Source organism: Sapajus apella, unplaced genomic scaffold (assembly GCF_009761245.1).
Source record: "Sapajus apella isolate SASKATOON/1434 unplaced genomic scaffold, GSC_monkey_1.0 scaffold68, whole genome shotgun sequence".
NCBI lineage: Eukaryota > Metazoa > Chordata > Mammalia > Primates > Cebidae > Sapajus > Sapajus apella.
The window spans coordinates 902,942-921,677 of record NW_022437008.1 but is presented as its reverse complement, the minus strand read 5'-3'; the positions used below and the strand labels follow the sequence as shown (position 1 = coordinate 921,677).

The 18,736-nt window shown below is 53.0% G+C and overlaps 2 protein-coding genes across 3 annotated transcripts in view; one reads left to right on the top strand and one right to left on the bottom strand.

Annotated features, from left to right (window-relative positions):
* BCKDHA (branched chain keto acid dehydrogenase E1 subunit alpha) overlaps positions 1-7,930 on the top strand; it is a 28,928-nt gene extending 20,998 nt beyond the window's left edge. The window contains exons 5-9 of one of the 2 annotated variants that reach the window (XM_032248659.1): positions 1,528-1,689; positions 4,957-5,163; positions 5,401-5,542; positions 5,776-5,947; positions 7,370-7,927. In XM_032248659.1, coding sequence (XP_032104550.1) covers positions 1,528-1,689; positions 4,957-5,163; positions 5,401-5,542; positions 5,776-5,947; positions 7,370-7,540 — 854 coding nt within the window. In that variant the 3' untranslated portion in view covers positions 7,541-7,927. Of the gene's footprint in view, positions 1-1,527; positions 1,690-4,956; positions 5,164-5,400; positions 5,543-5,775; positions 5,948-7,369 lie in introns of both variants that reach the window. The other variant, XM_032248660.1, reaches the window with a different exon arrangement.
* Positions 7,931-8,271: 341 nt separating this feature from the next.
* B3GNT8 (UDP-GlcNAc:betaGal beta-1,3-N-acetylglucosaminyltransferase 8) lies at positions 8,272-12,516 on the bottom strand. The gene is made up of 2 exons (XM_032248661.1): positions 10,139-12,516; positions 8,272-9,699 (listed from the first exon to the last, which is right to left on the bottom strand). Exon 2 carries the CDS (start codon positions 9,665-9,667, stop codon positions 8,474-8,476), a length of 1,194 nt encoding a protein of 397 aa, XP_032104552.1. The 5' UTR covers positions 9,668-9,699; positions 10,139-12,516; the 3' UTR covers positions 8,272-8,473.
* Positions 12,517-18,736: the final 6,220 nt, after the last annotated feature.

Sequence of the window (18,736 nt, the reverse complement as noted above, 5' to 3'; positions counted from 1 at the left end):
AGAAGAAAAAAAAAGGTAACTGCTGTGTTTAATGTGATCCCCGTAGCATTTGCATCTAAAGACAGGGTTCTGCGGTAAAGAAAGGGTTTGGAAAGCACTGTGCTAGAGAGCTCCTCTGAATAACATTCCCTGTCTGAGCACAGCATTACCCCTAAGATGTGAATGTGAGGATTGTCCTCCTACCCAGGCAGTCAAAGAGCTTGTCCGAGGGCAGTCACAAACCCGCTCCTGTCTAACTCAGGAGGCAGGGTCGCCTTCACCTGGAGCGGATCCCTTTGACGGAGAGGTAGGTGTTCACCAGAGGTTTTGTTTGAAGAAAGGGTTTTTTGTTTTGTTTTGTTTCTTTCCGGTAGAGATGAGGTTTCACCATGTTGGCCAGGCTGGTCTCAAACTCCTGACCTCGGGTGATCCACTCACCTCGGCCTCCCAAAGTGCTGGGATTACAGGTGCGAGCCACTGTGCCTGGCCTGAAGAAAAGGTTTTACTGCCCTGCATGGGTTAGAGTACTTCTTCTCTGGTCCAGAAGTTGTAAATTAGTGGTCTGTGGTGTTATTTGGTTCAAAATTAAGCTTTTTTTTTTTTTTTTTTTTTGAGACAGGGTCTTGCTCTGTAACCCAGATTGGAGTGCAGTGGCACGTCTCAGCTCCCTACAGCCTTGAACTTTTGGGCTGAAGCAGTCCTCTGCCTCAGCCTCCCAAGTAGCTAGAACCACAGGCACACATCGCCATGCCTGGCTAATGTTTTGATTTTTATTTTTTGTAGAGACAAGGTCTCACTATGTTGCTCAGGCTGTTCTCCAACTCCTGGGCTCAAGCAATCCTCCTCCATCGGCTTCCCAAAATGCTAGGATTACAGGCATGAGCCACCACGTGCGGCCATAGTGATGATTTATGGTCAGAATATTTATTTTAGTTTATTTTTTGAGACAGAGTCTCAGTCTGTCGCTCAGGCTGGAGTGCAGTGGCACAGTCTCAGCTTACTGCAAGCTCTGCCTCCCAGGTTCAAATAATTCTCCTGCTTCAGCCTCCCGAGTAGCTGAGACTACAGGCACATGCCACCACACCCAGCAATTTTTTTGTATTTTTAGTAGAGATGGGATTTCACCATGTTAGCCAGGCTGGCCTTGATCTCCTGACCTCGTGGTCTGCCTGCCTCGGCCTCCCGAAGTGCTGGGATTACAGGTGTGAGCCATCTCACCTGGCAGAATATTTATTTGCTAGTTGTGAATTAGTAGCCCGTACTTTTGTTGGTACATAGTGATGATATTTAAAAGGTAATTGAGTTAGCTGAAAACACTTAGACCAGACGGTGTCTCACTAAGAGAAAGAAAAAGGCTAGATTCCTACTTTCTTTTGAAAAACGAGATTGTCTGGCCTTGCTGGGCAGAATCAGTCAGTCTGAACATCAGTCTCCCTCTTAAGCCTGAGCTTTCCTGTCTGTGTACTGGCATGCCACGGGCCACCCACAGGGCTGGTCTGACCCCCCTGCACTGTCCACTTGGCTAACCATTGCCTCCTCCCCTCCCAGGTGTGCTGATGTATCGGGACTACCCCCTGGAACTATTCATGGCCCAGTGCTATGGCAACATCAGTGACTTGGGCAAGGGGCGCCAGATGCCCGTCCACTACGGCTGCAAGGAGCGTCACTTCGTCACTATCTCCTCTCCACTGGCCACGCAGATCCCTCAGGGTGAGGAAGCATGCCCTGGGCCTAGCACATATGCAGACCAGTGTCACACTGCTATCCAGGCCTCAGCCCTTCTACCTCCCTTCTGGGTAGAATTCTGTGTTGGTACCACCACCAGAGCCCTGGTTTATGTTCCACACTTTTTTTGTTGTTTTTTTTTTTGAGAAGGAGTCTCACTCAGTTGCCCAGGCTGGAGTGCAGTGGCATAATCTTGCCTCACTGTAACCTCCATCTCCTGGGTTCAAGCGATTCTCCTGCCTCAGCCTCCTGAGTAGCTGGGATTACAGGCATGTACCACCATGCCCAGCTAATTTTTTAGTAGAGACGGGGTTTCACCATGTTGGCCAGGCTGGTCTCAAACTCACGACCTCAAATCATTCTCCCGCCTCGGCCTCCCAAAGTGTTGGAATTACAGGTGTGAGCCACCGCGCCCAGCCTTTGTTTTGTTTTGTTTGTTTTTTAAATAAAGATGGGGTTTCACCATGATGGCCAGGCTGGTCTTAAACTCCTGACCTCTGGTGATCCACCCACCTCGGCCTCCCAAAGTGCTAGGATTACAGGCGTGAGCCACCACGCCCGGCCTCTTTTTTTTTTTTTTTTTTTTTTTTTAAAAGACAGACTCTTGCTCCATTGCTCAGACTGGAGTGCAGTGGTGCGATCTTGGCTCACTGCAACCTCTGCCTCCCAGGTTCAAGCAATTCTCCTGCCTTAGCCTCCTGATTAGCTGAGACTACATTTATGCACCACCATGCCCAGCTAATTTTTGTATTTTTTGTTGAGTCAGGGTTTCACCATGTTGGCCAGGCTGGTCTGAAACTCTCGACCTCAGGTGATCCACCTGCCTCAGCCTCCCAAAGTGCTAGGATTACAGGCATGAGCCACAGTACCCAGCCCACTTTTTTTTTTTTTTTTTGTCTGAGACAGGGTTTCACTCTTCAGTCAGGCTGGAGTACAATGGTGCAATCTGTGCTCACTGCAACCACCTCCTGGGCTCAAGTGATTCTCCTGCCTTAGCCACCTAAGTAGCTGGGATTATGGGCATATGCCACTGCTCCTGGCTAAGTTTTTGTATTTTTTGTAGAGACAAGCTTTTACTATGTTGGCCAGGCTGGTCTTGAACTCCTGAGCCCAACTGATCTGCCTGCCTCGGCCTGTCAAAGTGCTGGGATTACAGGTTTGAACCACTGCACCAGCCTGTGCTCCAGACTTTGAACGCACCTCTTGTCTGGGACCCTTCAGTTGAGGGCTCTAGTGCTATCCACACCACATTCAGGGGCCTGTGTGACCACACTCTGGATTTCTCAAACACATGCCCACTGCGTTTATCTGCTCACAAACGTAGCCCACATGTTCCTGAGTGTTGCAAGGAGTGCCACTCCTTGCGCAGTGGCACCAAGGTCTACTTTGCCGATGCTTCACGTTCATTGTCTAATAGCACCCTCATTGTGGCCTTGGGAGCAGAGGTTATTATTTGCTCTTTTTCGTGTTTTAAAGAGCAGGAGGTCCGTGTCCTGTGTGTGAGAGAGAGAGCAGGCGAGTGAGAAAAAAGTGCAGGAAGGCTGGCCAACATTGCAAAGCCCTGTCCCTACTAAAAATACAAAAATTAGCCAGGTGTGGTGGCGCACACCTGTAATCCTAGCTACTCAGGAGGCTGAAGCAGGAGGATCACTTGAACTTGGGAGGCAGAGGCTGCAGTGAACTGAGATCATGCTATTGTACTCTAGCCAGAGTGAGACCCTGTCTCAAAAAAAAAAAAAAAAAAAGGGGAAATTGAAGTGAAAGAGGGAAGTCACTCACTAACGGTTACATGGCACAGAGGGAGAGGAGCAGGGACTCAAGTCATGGACTGTGCGCCTCCAGAGCCTGGGTTCTTGGCCCTGATGTTTGTCTGCCTCCGTCCTCAGAGTCAAGCAAGCTTCTTCAAAGCTTACTGTAGGTGCCCTGAAGCCCCTTTTCTTATAAGGGGTTTGTGTGGAAAGCAAACCCACTGGGTACCAGGTCTGCAAGAGTGTGGAGACTAAGGAACCAGAACCCCTTCCTGTCCTCCGGGGCCTGTAGCCTGACAGAGGGTAGGTCTGGGCTCTGGCCCCTCTGCCCTAGGGCAGCCGAGATGCACAAGTCTGTGTGTCTCCAGGCCTCAGCGCTGTGCCTGGCACTGCAGAGGGCTCTGCACCCCTTAGCTTAATGTTCTGTTGGGGAACAAGAAGCAGTTTGAGCCTCTTAGGTGGGAGGTGGGCAGGGAAGCTTTCTCAGAGGTGGGGGCATTTGAGCTAAAGGTAATAGGGTTTCCACAAGGCTGGGGCCTGGTCCTAACCTTCCCCCTGGGCCCCTGCTAAGTCCCTTCAAATGTACAAATTTCTTGCCCTGTGCCGGTGCCACTCTTAAATGCAGGGAACAAAAGCAACGCAAACATGCCACCATTGTTGGCGGGGGTGGGGGGGGGTGGAGGGGGAGGAGACGGGCAGTAACAAAGATGGAGAGGGAGTGCCTGGAGTATGTGAGGGTGGGGGTCCTGCAGGGAGCAGCCAAGCCAGCAGGGTGTGGTGGACTGTGGGGGTGGCTGGGGGCCATCACTAGAGTGACACTGAAGTATGGACCAGAGGGGGTAAGGGAGGGAGCCATGTGGTGTCCCAAGGCAGGTGTGTGCCTGGCGTGTTTGAGGGCAGGGAGGAGCCCAGAGGGGCGGGTGTGGAGCGAGCAGGTGTGGGGTGAGCAGGTGTGGGGTGGTTGGAGGTAAAGTCCAGGAAGTGGTGGGAGGGGTACAGATTTTGCAGGTTGGGTGGGGCCTCAAGGCCTTTGCCTTTTGCAGAACATTGACTTTTACTCAGGGTGGGAAGGAGTCTATTCCTCCTTGGCCTGGCTCACCTGTTCATGGAGTCAGCAGTCTGCCCTGTGGGTAATGGATTGGGCAGCGTGTGGAGGGCAAGTAAGGCGGCTGCTCGGTAACTTGGGCCTGAGCAGGGTGCTGCTGCAGAGGAGGAGGTGAGGGGGTCAGGTTCTGAAGGTGGAGGAGATGTGGGGAATGGGGGGAAGTTTGGCTTGGAGGTAATGCTGGAGTCTTCGGCCTGAACAGTTGGAAGGGTGGAGCTGTTCTCAGCGAGTGGGAGGAGACCTGGGCAGATGCTGGGGGCATCAGGAGCTCAGGTGTTTTCTTTCCCCTGGAAGCCTAGTGCCTGCTGGCTGAGCCTCAGAGCCCTGGGTCACGTGAGTGTGAATGAGTATGTATGAGTGTGTCTCTGCCCCTGCTCACCACCCTCTCATCCTCTGCAGCGGTAGGGGCGGCCTATGCAGCCAAGCGGGCCAACGCCAACAGGGTCGTCATCTGTTATTTCGGCGAGGGGGCGGCCAGTGAGGGGGATGCCCATGCTGGCTTCAACTTTGCTGCCACACTTGAGTGCCCCATCATCTTCTTCTGCCGGAACAACGGCTACGCCATCTCCACACCCACCTCTGAGCAGTACCGTGGCGATGGCATTGGTATGGGCTCTGCTGGCCAATCCCCACCCGGCCGGGATCATCTTCCCTCCCTTCATTTCCTCACCTTCCTGCTACCCCTGCCCTCCTTCCTGGTTCTGGTCCTGTGTCCTGTGGCGTCTGGCACCTAGTTGGCCATGGGAGTCGAGGTCCTGAGCCCTCTCCCTGCTCGTCCCCTCGGCCCCATGCATGTTCCTCATCTGAACCCTGGCCTGACCTGCCTTCTCTGTGTCCCTACAGCGGCACGAGGCCCCGGGTATGGCATCCTGTCAATCCGCGTGGACGGCAATGATGTATTTGCTGTGTACAACGCCACAAAGGAGGCCCGACGGCGGGCTGTGGCAGAGAACCAGCCCTTCCTTATCGAGGCCATGACCTACAGGTGCCCACCGCCCCCCTTCCCCCGTCAGCACCCCCACAGCGCTGGCAGCCACCATAGCATCTTTCTCATATTGATCACCGTCCCCAAAACATGGCCTCATCACCTCGTGTTGCATCTTCCCCTTGCCTTTATTCTGTTTCCACTCCTCCTCCCCTAGTCCATCCCCTATCTTCCCTCCTGACCCCCACTCCAGGGAACCCCACGCTGAGCTGGGGCCCCTTGCCCTTGTGCAGGATCGGGCACCACAGCACCAGTGACGACAGTTCAGCGTACCGCTCAGTGGACGAGGTCAACTACTGGGACAAGCAGGACCACCCCATCTCCCGGCTGCGGCACTACCTGCTGAGCCGAGGCTGGTGGGATGAGGAGCAGGAGAAGGCCTGGAGGAAGCAGTCCCGCAAGAAGGTGAGGGCGCCCCGCCCAGGGGGTGTGCCAGGGGCTGCTGCAGCCTGCAGAGCTCGGGAAGGATTTGCAGGACACCGAACTAGGAGGCTCAGGGATGACCCTGGTGATGTCTCAGATGTGGCCTGTGGAGCCAGGCTGCTGGGGCCACATGTGTCCTGGCTCTGTGTCTTTGGCACGTTGTCCTCCATTTTTTTTTTTTTTTTTTTTTGAGACGGAGTTTCGCTCTTGTTACCCAGGCTGGAGTGCAATGGCGCGATCTCGGCTCACCACAACCTCCGCCTCCTGGGTTCAGGCAATTCTCCTGCCTCGGCCTCCTGAGTAGCCGGGATTACAGGCACGTGCCACCATGCCCAGCTAATTTTTTGTATTTTTAGTAGAGACGGGGTTTCACCATGTTGACCAGGATGGTCTCGATCTCTTGACCTCGTGATCCACCCGCCTCGGCCTCCCAAAGTGCTGGGATTACAGGCTTGAGCCACCGCGCCCGGCCCTGTCCTCCATTTCTTTATCCTTGAAGGAGGACGCTGGTGGTGCCCATTTCAGAAACTGATTTGAGTCTAGGCGTGGTGACTCACACCTGTAATCCCAGCACTTGGAGGCCAAGGCGGGCAGATCACTTGAGGTTGGGAGTTTGAGACCAGCCCGGCTAACATAGTAAAACCCCATCTCTACTAAAAATACAAAAATTAGGGCTGGGTGTGGCGGCTCACGCCTGTAATCTTAGCACTTTGGGAGGCCAAGGCAGGTGAATCACCTGCGGTCAGGAGTTTGAGACCAGCCTGACCAACATGGTAAAACCTCATCTCTAATAAAAACAAAAATTAGCCGGGCGTGGTGGAGGGTGCCTGTAGTCCCAGCTGCTCGGGAGGCTGAGGCATGAGAATCCCTTGAACTTGGGAGGCAGAGCTTACAGTGATCTAGATGGCACCACTGTACCTCAGCCTGGGCAACGGAGCGATACTATCTTTTAAAAAAAAAAAAAAAAAAAAAAAGTTGGTTTGAGGAGTAGGTGGTGATCCATGTGCAGTCTGCGTGCCCCGCCCAGAGTCAGTGTGCCGCCCTCCCTGGCCTGGTCATTAGGAGCTGGGGGCCGTGCAGCCCACTGGTGAGGGCAGCACCGTACATCCTGGCTCTGTCCCTAGCTACGTAATGGTGGGCAAGTCCCTGCCCTTCTCTGTGCCTCAGTTTCCTCATTGCTCAGCTGTCTACCTCTTAGGGCTGCTGCAAGCCTTAAATGAATCCACACTGATCCCTGCTCGGATTTGGGAGTGTTTGTTACACCTCTCCTAGGAGTGATCATGTCCCCTGTCCAGGTGGGAACACAAAGGCTGGAAGCGGTTAACTCCTTGCCAAGGCCCCACAGGAGGAGGCAGGGCCTGTGTGGGAGGCCAGCCAACTGCCCACCGCCCCATGTCCCCACAGGTGATGGAGGCCTTTGAGCAGGCTGAGCGGAAGCCCAAGCCCAACCCCAACCTGCTCTTCTCAGACGTGTATCAGGAGATGCCCAGCCAGCTCCGCAAGCAGCAGGAGTCCCTGGCCCGCCACCTGCAGACCTACGGGGAGCACTACCCACTGGAGCACTTCGATAAGTGAGGGCTATTCAGCCCACCCCCACCCGCCCTCAGCTACCCCGAGAGCCCTACTCTAAGGGGAGCAGAGGGACCTGGCAGGACATCACCCCTTCCCCAGCCAGCTCCCTCTGTAACACTGAGGGGCCTGGGTGGCTGCCGCTCCCCACCCCTGCTCTTCCAGGCTGTTACATTGTTGGGGGACAGTATCTGCAGCAGTTGCTGAGGCTTCGTCAACCCTCTCTTCACCTGTTGTTGCAGTGCCTTCTCCCAGGGGCTGGGTGAGGGCGTGTCCTGGACTAGAAGCCCCTCTGGGCATGGGATGGACATGGCAGGCCAGCCTGTGGAACGTGTACAGGTGCGAGTAGCCAGCAGAGGTTACAAATAAAGTGTATCTCTGGGTCTGGCTCTCCACCACCTCTGGTCTCTGTTTCCTGGAGTTTGGGGGTGATTTGGGGCCACCCCCAGCTTTTCCACCTTAGATAAATAAGGTCAAGGCCCTTGAGATATCTACTTCCCCCGGAAGTTTGTGCAAGCTGGAAGGTTAGCTCCAGCAGACAGGATGGGGGCAGGGGGGTCTTCCAGAGATGGTCTCCTGCCCTCTCACAGAATGGGGCAAGCCTGCTGTCCAGTGTGACAGGGATCCCAGCCCTGCCCAGCAAGGGCGTGGAGGAGCATCCAGGGTAAAGGTCAGGGTGTTGCCAAGCCCTGCTCCCCACCACTCCAGGGCCCCACAGATGCAAAAACAACCTCAGGCCTCAGAGTGGGGAGTGCATATTTTTCAAAAACAAAAAGTAGGCACAAACAGTTTGCTGCCCCATCTTTCCTGCCCAGGCCCCTGGCGGGGGAGGCCAAGGAGTGGCTGAAATGTCCAGATTCTAGGCCCTTCTCCCTCTCATCAAGACTTGGAAGGAAGGGCAGAGCAAGCAGGTCGGTGCCCCACCCTCCCCACTGAGAGTTAGCACGGGAGCTGTGGGGCTTGCAGTTGTTTCCAGAGCCGAATGCTGGCCTGGGGGCTCAGGGGCCGCACCAACAGCAGGTTGCGGAAAGCGCAGTGGTCCGCGGTGCGGTCTGCTGGCCAGGCTGTGAGGAAGCCTGGGTGGGCCTGGGGCACCAGGCCCAGGGCACGGATGCAAAGGCCAGTGTAGACGTCCTCGAAGGGGAAGGGTGCAACCCGGGCTGCCGCTCGCAGCAGCCAGGGTGCCAGGCGCCCGGCAATGACATAGCCACCCCCACTTGCATAGGCTGGGTAGCCACCTTCAAAGAAGGACCCGGGCACGTAGAAGAGTCCTCCTGGCTTCCGGAGGGGCATGGCCTGGGTAAAGACCTCACCCAGATAGAGGCTTTGTGCTGAGGCGGGTGGCAGGGCCCGAAGGTGAGCCAGCAGGGCAGGGGTGTACACGAAGGCATCGTCCTGAGCTTGCAAGACGAAACTCACCGTGGGGCAGTGGCGGCCCAGCCAGGCCAGCAGCAGCAGATCTTTGAGTGTCTGGTTGAATGGGACGTCGAGGAAGTCCCAGAGCAGCAGGTCACTGTAGCGACGGCTCTCCCAGGCCACCAGTGAGTCCAGGTCAGGCCCCGCCTCACCCACCGGAGACCCCAGCAGGAAGAGAAGCCGGATCCCAGGAGCTGGACTGCCCCACGTCTCCCTCACGGCCTGTCGTTCTGCAAAGCGCCCTGGCTCTGACTTGATGGCTAACAGCAGGTAGGGGACATCAGTATCTGAGCAGCTGGACACTTGGCCGCCACCACCTCCAGGCAGCCACTGTGGGAAGCGCCGGCAGGCTGCTGACAGCAGGAAGCGGCGGAGGTCCTTGGGGTAGGAGGCGAAGTCGGGGATCTCGGCGGCAGCGGCGGCCCCCCAAGCCTGGCAGCCCCCGGCCTCAGTGCTGTCCCCACTGGGCAGGGACCCCAGCCGCCACTGCTGCTGGTTCCAGTAAGCGGAGGGCAGTGGGCCAGTCTGGCCCAGGCGGGCGGAGAGATTGGCAGGCAGGGTGGGCTCAGGGTTGGCTGGCGTGGGGCCTGGGGGTGTGCCTCGAGGGCTGGGGTAGGCCTTGCTGAGCCGAGACTCGGATGTCCACTCAATGTACACTTTGAGGCCCAGGAGCGTGAGCAGTGCTGACAGGCAGAGAAGACACTTGGGGCAGCGCATGACCCGGCCCAGAGAAGGGGTGGCTGCAGGAGCTACAAGGGAGCCACAGGGGAGGCCTTTGGGGTATGGGGAATGGGCCTCCAGAGAGGCCCCAGCCAGCCAGTCACAGTCTCCCACAGTCCTCGACAGCCCCCAAAACAGCTTCTCTTAGTCCTAGACCCTCAATAGCTCCCTTGACCCAGGGACCCAGTTGTTTCTTATTCCCAGACCTAGGAATCCCCATTCCAATCCCATTCCAGCACCCTGTTCTTCCCACTCTGTCCAAATCCTTCCATCTTCCCAAGAGCGCAAGGGTCTACCTCTTCCCTGTCTCCATCCCAGGGACGCTGCCATCCGTCTCCTCCCTCTCCCTCCATTTATCACCCTCACCAGGAAATGAAGAGCACGCTTGACAGGGTTAGAAACCCAGCCTGCCTCCTGTACCATCCCCACCCCAGGGACTGGGAAACCAGTGACCCCGCGCCTCTTTACCTCTGGGTCCGGCTCCCACCAGCTCCGGGTGCCGGGCCTTAGGTCAGGCCTCCCTCTGCTCTCTCAGATCGCCTGCCCCAGCCCCTGCGTAGTCGACTGCCTGGCCCAGCCCTGCCCAGCCAGTCCAGAGGAGCGGGGAGGGGAGTGGAGCAGAGCGGGAGCAGGGAGGGCCCCAGGGGCCGGGGCGGGGCTGAGGTAGGAGGGAGGGAGGAGGGCAGGAGGCCGACCAGAGATGGGGCTCTGGCATGTTAGGGCTGGTTTCTAGTGAGACATCTGGGAAGGGTGCAGGGGGCAGCCACAGAAACCAGACGGGGGGCCTTGTGAGGCCTGGGAGGGGAGAACCAGGGCCTGGGGAAGGAGGGAGTGTCAGGGAGGGTGCAGCTGAGGGCTGGGCCTGGGCTGGGGAGTGTCAGAGTGACCCGGGCAAGGCAGGGTCCCACTGAAGCAGAGAAGGGGAGGCTGAGAAGTTGGCGCCCAGCCGCGCCCATGGCAAGGAGGCGGCAGTGAATGTGCTGAGTGGGAAGCGATCGGCAGGCCCGCCAGAGAGAGGGATGTTTGTTGTTGCTGCCCAGTCAGGGTGAGGTGGGGGAAGGGGGCTGGTGAGGAGGACAGACAGACATTGTGGAGAGGGAAGATGGCCAGGAACAGAGAGAGGGGAGCTGGGGTGAGACAGGTGATGGAGAGAGCTGAGGGGGAGAGACAAAGAAGCGAAAATGGGAAGGTGGCTGGAGGGGAGGAGGGAAATGGAAGTGGGGTGCTGGCTGGGAAAGTGAAGTTGAGAGAGGCAGGTGGAGGGCAGAGGGGAGGGACTCTGAGGCTTCGGAGCCAGACCCAGGGAGAGGTGGAGAGGGAGCCAGGAGGAAGAAGAGAGGAAAGGATTAGAGCGCTAAGGGTAATCGAGGGTGATGGGGTGGGGCATGCAGGGAACCCCGGGAGCTGACCCCTGCACCTCTTCCATCCCTCAGCACCTGGGCTGCTGCCCAGCAGGGTGGGAATCTGTTCCTATCCTACCCCCAACCTGCAGCCCTGGAGCCAGCCTCGCCCCTGGGCCCCACCCCTCCCCCAGTGGCACGGTGACTCTGGAACACTCACATCCGGCCCCTGGGGCAGGAGAGGGTGTCTGCCAGTGTTTGCATCCCTGCCCTCAGGCCCCTGCTGTTGGGGCTGCATCAGCTGTCTGGAGACCTCCCAGGACTTGGGGTGGGACTAAGGGGCTCCCACTAAGCCTGGGCTGACCCCTTCACCCCACCCTGGTTTGGGGCGGGCCTGTCCCCATTATGGCAGGAACGCAGTCTACCAGCAGCAGCAGTTGATGATCTGTCCAGCCCTGATTTCCTCCCCACAAGTTTGAATAATGGAGCTCCTAGGAACAGCTAGAGGAAGGGAGTGGGGAGGAAGTGGCGAGTATTAATGGAATAATAGCCGGAGTGGGAAATGACCGCTGGGGGCTGGGGGCAGGGGCCAGAGCACCTCCTGAGGGAGTCTGCAAGTCCACCTCAACCTAGGGCTGAGAGGGGGATTCCAGGCCCCCTGAGCTCATCTGGCTTCTGGCGTAGGGGGTGCTGCTGCTCCTGGAAGCACTGGGAAACTTCAGAGGGTGCTGTTCTTTTTGTCTTTGCCATGTGCCTCAGTTGGGGTCCAATCAGGAGACTGAAACCACACAGGAATGGGAATAGGACAAGTTCAACATACAGGATGATTAACTAACGTGGGATTGACCGGTAAGGGGCGCCTTCTTGGGGAACGTGGTTGGAGGGTGGACGTGCAGGTTGACCACGATCATTCCAGTCCGGCACTTCTATCTCCCCAAACCTTGGGACTCCCCTCATCCATCTTATGCTAGGGCGGTTCTAGTCTCTCTGCCTCATTACCTTTAGGCCACTGTTGGATCCAAGCTCCGGTCAGGCAACCAAGCAAGCTATTAGAACCAAGTCCAGCTGCACAAGGTAACCCATGAAATCCAGCAGCTCTAGAAAGTGCACTCATACCAGGAAATTTGGCCTGAGCTAATGTTACATCCACCCTCACTGGTGTAACACCCTTAAAATCTGCTTCCGCACGCATTCCCCAAGCTTCTGACTGTATATTTGTGAAGCTTTGTCATTCTCAGTGTAAAAGCTGTGCCCGCCTGAGCCCTAGCCAGCACCTGCCCCTCAGGAGCAAGCCGATTTGACTCTAGGTATTTACGGGTCTAGAGGCAGCAGGGGGTGCTTGTGGCGAGTCTTAAGAAGAATGGGGTGCCTCTTATTTCTGTGTAACTGCTGGCCCTGAGAGAAAAAAACATGGGATGGGACATTGGCTCACTCCTGTAATCCCAGTACTCTGGGAGGCCCAGGGGGAGGATCACTTGAGTCCAGGAGTTTGAGACCAGCCTCGGCAACATAGTCAGATCTTATCTCTAAAATAAAGAAAAAAGGCTGGGCACGGTAGCTCACACCTGTAATCCCAGCATTTTGGGATGCTGAGGCAGGCGGATCACCTGAGGTCAGGAGTTCGAGACCAGCCTGTCCAACATGGCGAAACCCGTCTCTACTAAAAAAATACAAAAATTAGCTGGGTGCGGTGGCAGGGGCCTGTAGTCCCACCTACTCGGGAGGCTAAGGCAGGAGAATCGCTTAAACCTCAGAGGTGGAGGCTAAAGTGAGCTGAGATTGTGCCATTGCACTCCAGCCTGGGAGACAGAGCAAGACTCTGTCTCAGAAATAAAAAAAACAAAAGAACGGACAACTGCTTTCAAGGTGTCTGCCCCTGGTGAGGTCATCACAAGGTTTCCTTTTTTTTTTTTTTTTTGAGACGGAGTTTTGCTCTTGTTACCCAGGCTGGAGTGCAATGGCGCGATCTCGGCTCACTGCAACCTCCGCCTCCTGGGTTCAGGCAATTCTCCTGCCTCAGCCTCCTGAGTAGCTGGGACTACAGGCACGCGCCACCATGCCCAGCTAATTTTTTGTAGTTTTAGCAGAGACGGGGTTTCACCATGTTGACCAGGATGGTCTTGATCGCTTGACCTCGTGATCCACCCGCCTCGGCCTCCCAAAGTGCTGGGATTACAGGCTTGAGCCACCGCGCCCGGCCAAGGTTTCCTTTTTTTGAGACAGAGTCTTGCACTGCTGCCTAGACGGGTGAGCAGTGGCACTATCTCGGCTCGCTGCAACCTCCACCTCCTGGGTTCAAGTGATTCTCCTGCCTCAGCCTGCCGAGTAGCTGGGATTACAGGTGCCCACCACCATGCCAGGCTCATTTTTTCTATTTTTAGTAGAGACAGGATTTTAGTGTGTTGGCCAGGCTGGTTGTGAACTCCTGACCTCATGATCCACCCGCCTTGGCCTCCCAAAGTGCTGGGATTATAGGCATGAGCCACTGCGCCTGGCCACATCACAAGGTTTCTAAGCACAAGAAGGCCGGTAGTTTCCTCAGACACTGGTAAGTCACTTGCTTGGAGTGACTTGGGGGTTCAAAATCACCTGTTTACTCTGTGTGCAGTTAGATGACTCCATTCTAAAGAAGTAAAAACTTTTGGGCCCAGCGTGGCTCACGCCTGTAATCCCAGCACTTTGGGAGGCTGAGGTGGGCAGATCACCTGAGGCCAGGAGTTTGAGACCAGCATGGCAAACATGGCGAAACCCCATCTCTACTAAAAATACAAAAATTTGCCTGGCATGGTGGCGTGTGCCTGCAATCCCAGCTACTCAGGAGGCTGAGGCAGGAGAATCACTTGAACCTGGGAGGTGAGGTTGCAGTGAGCCAAGAGCTCACCACTGCACTCCAGCCTGGGCGACACAGCGAGTCTCTGTCTAAAAAAAAATAAAATAAAATTAGGGGGCTGTCATGGAAGCTGTCTAGTTCTGACTGTGACTGGAGCTGAGTTAGCGGACCCAAGCTCATCACCGTCTGTGGGCACTCTGGAGAATCTATCTAATACCCTGGTCTTTAGAAGTGTCACAACTACCACAACTGTTGAGCCCAGCAGCCATAGGGGTTCCCAAGGCCCTGCCTCAGCCCTTCATCTCTGTCAACCATAGGTGCTGTGATGCCACTGCATGCTGGGGGCCTCTGGCATCCTGTTTCACATCAGCAAAAGCTCAGCACTGTGCCCAAGCCCAAAGGCACAACCAAACCAATCCTGGAATCCTATCTTAAGAGTGTCGCGAGAATCTTCCTCCAAGATGGCCGATTTAGGAGCAGCTCCCAGCGAAAGCACAGAGGGTGAGTGGATGCGGCATTTCCAGACGGATTTTTATTGCCCACAGACCGGGGACTCCAGGCGGAGGAGCCGCATGGTTCGCCAGTGCGGCGGTTTTGGCCAGCATGGCGGGTCTCTGGACAAAATACAGGGGACCGGGTGCTGTTTTAGCTAGCGATTAGAGCGCCTGGAAGACAGAGTCACCTGTTCAACTGATAAAAAGGGGACTGAAACAGGGAGCCAGGCCAGGAGATTCCCAGCCAAAAAAGTGCCACGAATCTCCTGTGCGGCTTTTTCAGCCAGCACAATGGGTCGCCACTCAGGAAATCACACAGATCTGGGTGCCTTTTCAACAGGCGAGTGGAATGCCTGGGAGACAGTCGCCCGTTCAACTGAAAGAAAAGGGTCTGAGGCAGGGAGCCAGGTGATCAGGCTCAGACGGTCCCACCCCCACAAAAAACAGCAATCTGAAATGCTCTGGATTGAGTTTTACAGCAAGCATAGCTGAACCTGGGATGGTCCAGCTCTGTAGGGGAGGGGCACTCACTATTACCAAGGTAGTCCACCACTACGGAGGTAGTCCGCCATTGCCAAGGCAGTTCTAACTATACCCCTATAAACAGGACTGCAGGGAAGTTCACACGACAGCTAGGGGGAGCCCAGAGCAGCTCAGCAAAGCCTCTGTAGGCAGACTGTGACCAGGCTGCCCCCTCGCTAGGCAGGGCAGCCCTGAAAAAAAGCAGCACAACAGACGCTTATAAATAAAGCCCTACCTTCCCGGGACAGAGCACCTGGGGAAGAAAAAAAGGCATTTATGAGTTCTGCTGCAGCAGACTAAAACATAGAAAGGAACAACCAGTACCAGCCACTCCAAAAACATACCAGATCATAAAAAGCATCAACACAACGAAGAAACTGCATCAACTAACGGGCAAAACAGCCACCTAGTATCAAAACGGCAGGATCAAATTCACACATAACAATATTAACCCTAAACGTAAATGGGCTAAATGCCCTAATCAAAAGTCACAGCCTGACAAATTGGGTAAAAAGCCAAAACCAATCTCACATGTAAGGATACACAAAGGCTCAAAATAAAGGGATGGAGGAAGATTTACCAAGCAAATGGAGAGCAAAAAATGCAGGAGTTGGAATTCTCATCTCTGAGAAAATACACTTTGAACCAACAAAGATCAAAAGAGACAATGAAGGACATTACATAATGGTAAAAGGATCAATGCAACAAGAAGAGCTAATGATCCTAAATATATACGCACCCAATACAGGAGCACCCAGATACATAAGGCAAGTTCTTAATGACTTCCTAAGAGACTTAGACACCCACACAATAATAGTGGGAAACTTTAACACTCCACTGACAATATTAGACAGATCAACAAGACAGAAAATTAATGAGGACATCTAGGACTTGAACTCAGACCTGGACCAAGCAAACCTAATAGACATTTACAGAACTCTCCACCCCAAATCCACAGAATATACATTCTTCTCAGCACCACATCACACCTACTCTAAAATTGACCACCTAGTCGGAAGTAAATCACTCCTCAGCAAACACAAAAGAATAGAAATCATAACAGTCTCTCAGACCACAGTGCAATCAAGTTAGAAGTCAGAATTCAGAAACTAACTCAGAACCGCACAGCTTCATGGAAACTGAACAACTGGCTCTTGAATGTTGACTGGATAAACGATGAAATGAAGGCAGAAATAAATATGTTCTTCGAAACCAATGAGAACAAAGACACAACATACCAGAATCCCTGGGACACATTTAAAGCAGTGTCTAGAGGAAAATATATAGCAATAAATGCCCACATGAGATGCAGGGAGAGATCTAAAATCAACACCCTGTCATCCAAATTGAAAGAGCTAAAGGAGCATGATCAAAAAAACTCAAAACCTAGCAGAAGACAAGATCAGAGCAGAACTGAAAGAGATGGAGACATTAAAAAAAACCCTTCAAAAAAAAAATAAACCCAGGAGCTGGTTTTCCGAAAAGTCAATAGATGCACTAAAAAACAAAGGGGATATCAGCACAGATTCCACAGAATTACAAACCATCATCAGAGATTACTACAAACAACTCTATGCACACAAACTAGTAAACCTGGAAGAAATGGATACATTCCTGGACACTTACATCCTCCCAAGCCTAAACCAGGAAGAAGTCGAAACCCTGAATAGACCAATAAGGGCTGAAGTTGATGCAGCAATGCATAGCCTACCAACCAAAAAAAGCCCAGGTCCAGACGGGTTCACAGCCGAATTCTACCAGACATACAAAGAGGAGCTGGTACCATTCCTTCTGAAACTATTCCAAACAATACAAAAAGAGGGAATCCTTCCCAAATCATTTTATGAGACCAGCGTCATCCTGATACCAAAACCCAGCAGAGACTCAACAAGGAAAGAAAACTTCAGGCCGATATCCATGATGAACATAGATGCAAAAATCTTCAATACAATATTGGCAAACCGATTGCAACAGCACATCAAAAAGCTTATCCACTATGATCAAGTACGCTTCATTCTGGGGATGCAAGGCTGGTTCAATATACGCAAGTCTATAAATGTAATTCACCACATAAACAGAACCAAAGACAAAAACCACATGATTATCTCAATAGATGCAGAGAAGGCCTTTGACAATATTCAACAGCTCTTTATGCTAAAAACCCTCAATAAACTAGGTATTAATGAAACATATCTCAAAATAATAAAAGCTATTTATGACAAACTCACAGCCAATATCATGCTGAATGGGCAAAAACCAGAAGTATTCCCTTTGAAATCTGGCACTAGAAAAGGATGCCCTTTCTAACCACTCCCATTCAATATGGTATTGGAAGTTCTAGCCAGAGCAATCAGGCAAGGAAAACAAAGGGTATTCAGTTAGGAAAGGAGGAAGTCAAATTGTCTCTATTTGCATACGACATGATTGTATATTTAGAAGACCCCATTGTCTCAGCCCAAAATCTCCTGAAACTGATAAGTAACTTCAGCAAAGTCTCAGGATACAAAATCAATGTGCAAAAACCACAAGCATTCCTATACACCAATAACAGACTTAAAGAGAGCCAAATCAAAAACGAACTGCCATTCACAACTGCTACAAAGAGAATAAAATACCAAGGAATACAACTAACAAAGAATGTAAAGGACCTCTTCAAGGAGAACTACAAGCCACTGCTCAACAAAATAAGAGGACACAAACAGATGGAGAAACATTCCATGTGCATGGTTAGGAGGAATCAATATCATGAAAATGGCCATACTGCCCAAAGTAATTTACAGATTCAACGCTATCCCCATCAAGCTACCAATGACCTTCGTCACAGAACTGGAAAAAACCACCTTAAACTTCATATGGAACCAAAACAGAGCCCGCATAGCCAAGACAATTCTAAGCAAAAAGAACAAAGCTGGAGGCATCACACTACCTGACTTCAAACTATACTACAGGGCTTCAGTAATCAAAACAGCATGTACTGGTACCAAACAGAGATATAGACCAATGGAACAGAACAGAGGCCTCGGAGGCAACACCACACATCTACAACCGTCTGATCTTTGACAAACCTGACAAAAACAAGCAATGTGGAAAGGATTCCCTGTTTAATAAATGGTGTTGGGAAAACTGGCTAGCAGTGTGCAGAAAGCAGAAATTGGACCCCTTCCTGACACCTTACACTAAAATTAACTACAGATGGATTAAAGATTTAAACATAAGACCTTGTGGCACATATACACCACGGAATATTATGCAGCCATCAAAAATGATGAGTTCGTGTCCTTTGTAGGGACATGGATGAACCTGGAAACTATCATTCTCAGCAAACTGACACAAGAACAGAAAATCAAACACTGCATGTTCTCACTCATAGGTGGGTGTTGAACAATGAGAACACATGGACACAGGGAGGGAAGCACCACACACTGGGGTCTTTTTTTTTTTTTTAAGACAGGGTTTCACTGTGTTGGTCAGGCTGGTCTTGAACTCCCAGCCTCAGGTGATCCGCCTGCCTTGGCCTCCAAAGTGCTTGGATTACAGGCGTGAGCCACCACGCCCGGCCCACACTGGGGTCTTTAGGGGGGAAACGGGAGGAACAGCGAGGGGTAGGGAGTTGGGGAGGGATAACGGAGAAATGCCAGATATAGGTGATAGGGAGGAAGGCAGCAAACCACACAGCCACATGTGTACCTATGCAACAATCTTACGTGTTCTTCACATGTACCCCAAAACCTAACATGCAATTTTTAAAAAAGCCTATCTCCTGGGACACTCCAGGTATCAACACTCCATCCATCTGGATGCACTCAGGAGAGAAAAACCACGTCGAACAGGGCCCATTTAATATAGAGAATTACTGGCTTTTTTTTTTTTTTTTTTTTTT

Bases quoted from the DNA above. Each gene is read 5' to 3' on its own strand.
- B3GNT8 (XM_032248661.1), bottom strand. From the start codon at position 9,667: ATGCGCTGCCCCAAGTGTCTTCTCTGCCTGTCAGCACTGCTCACGCTC.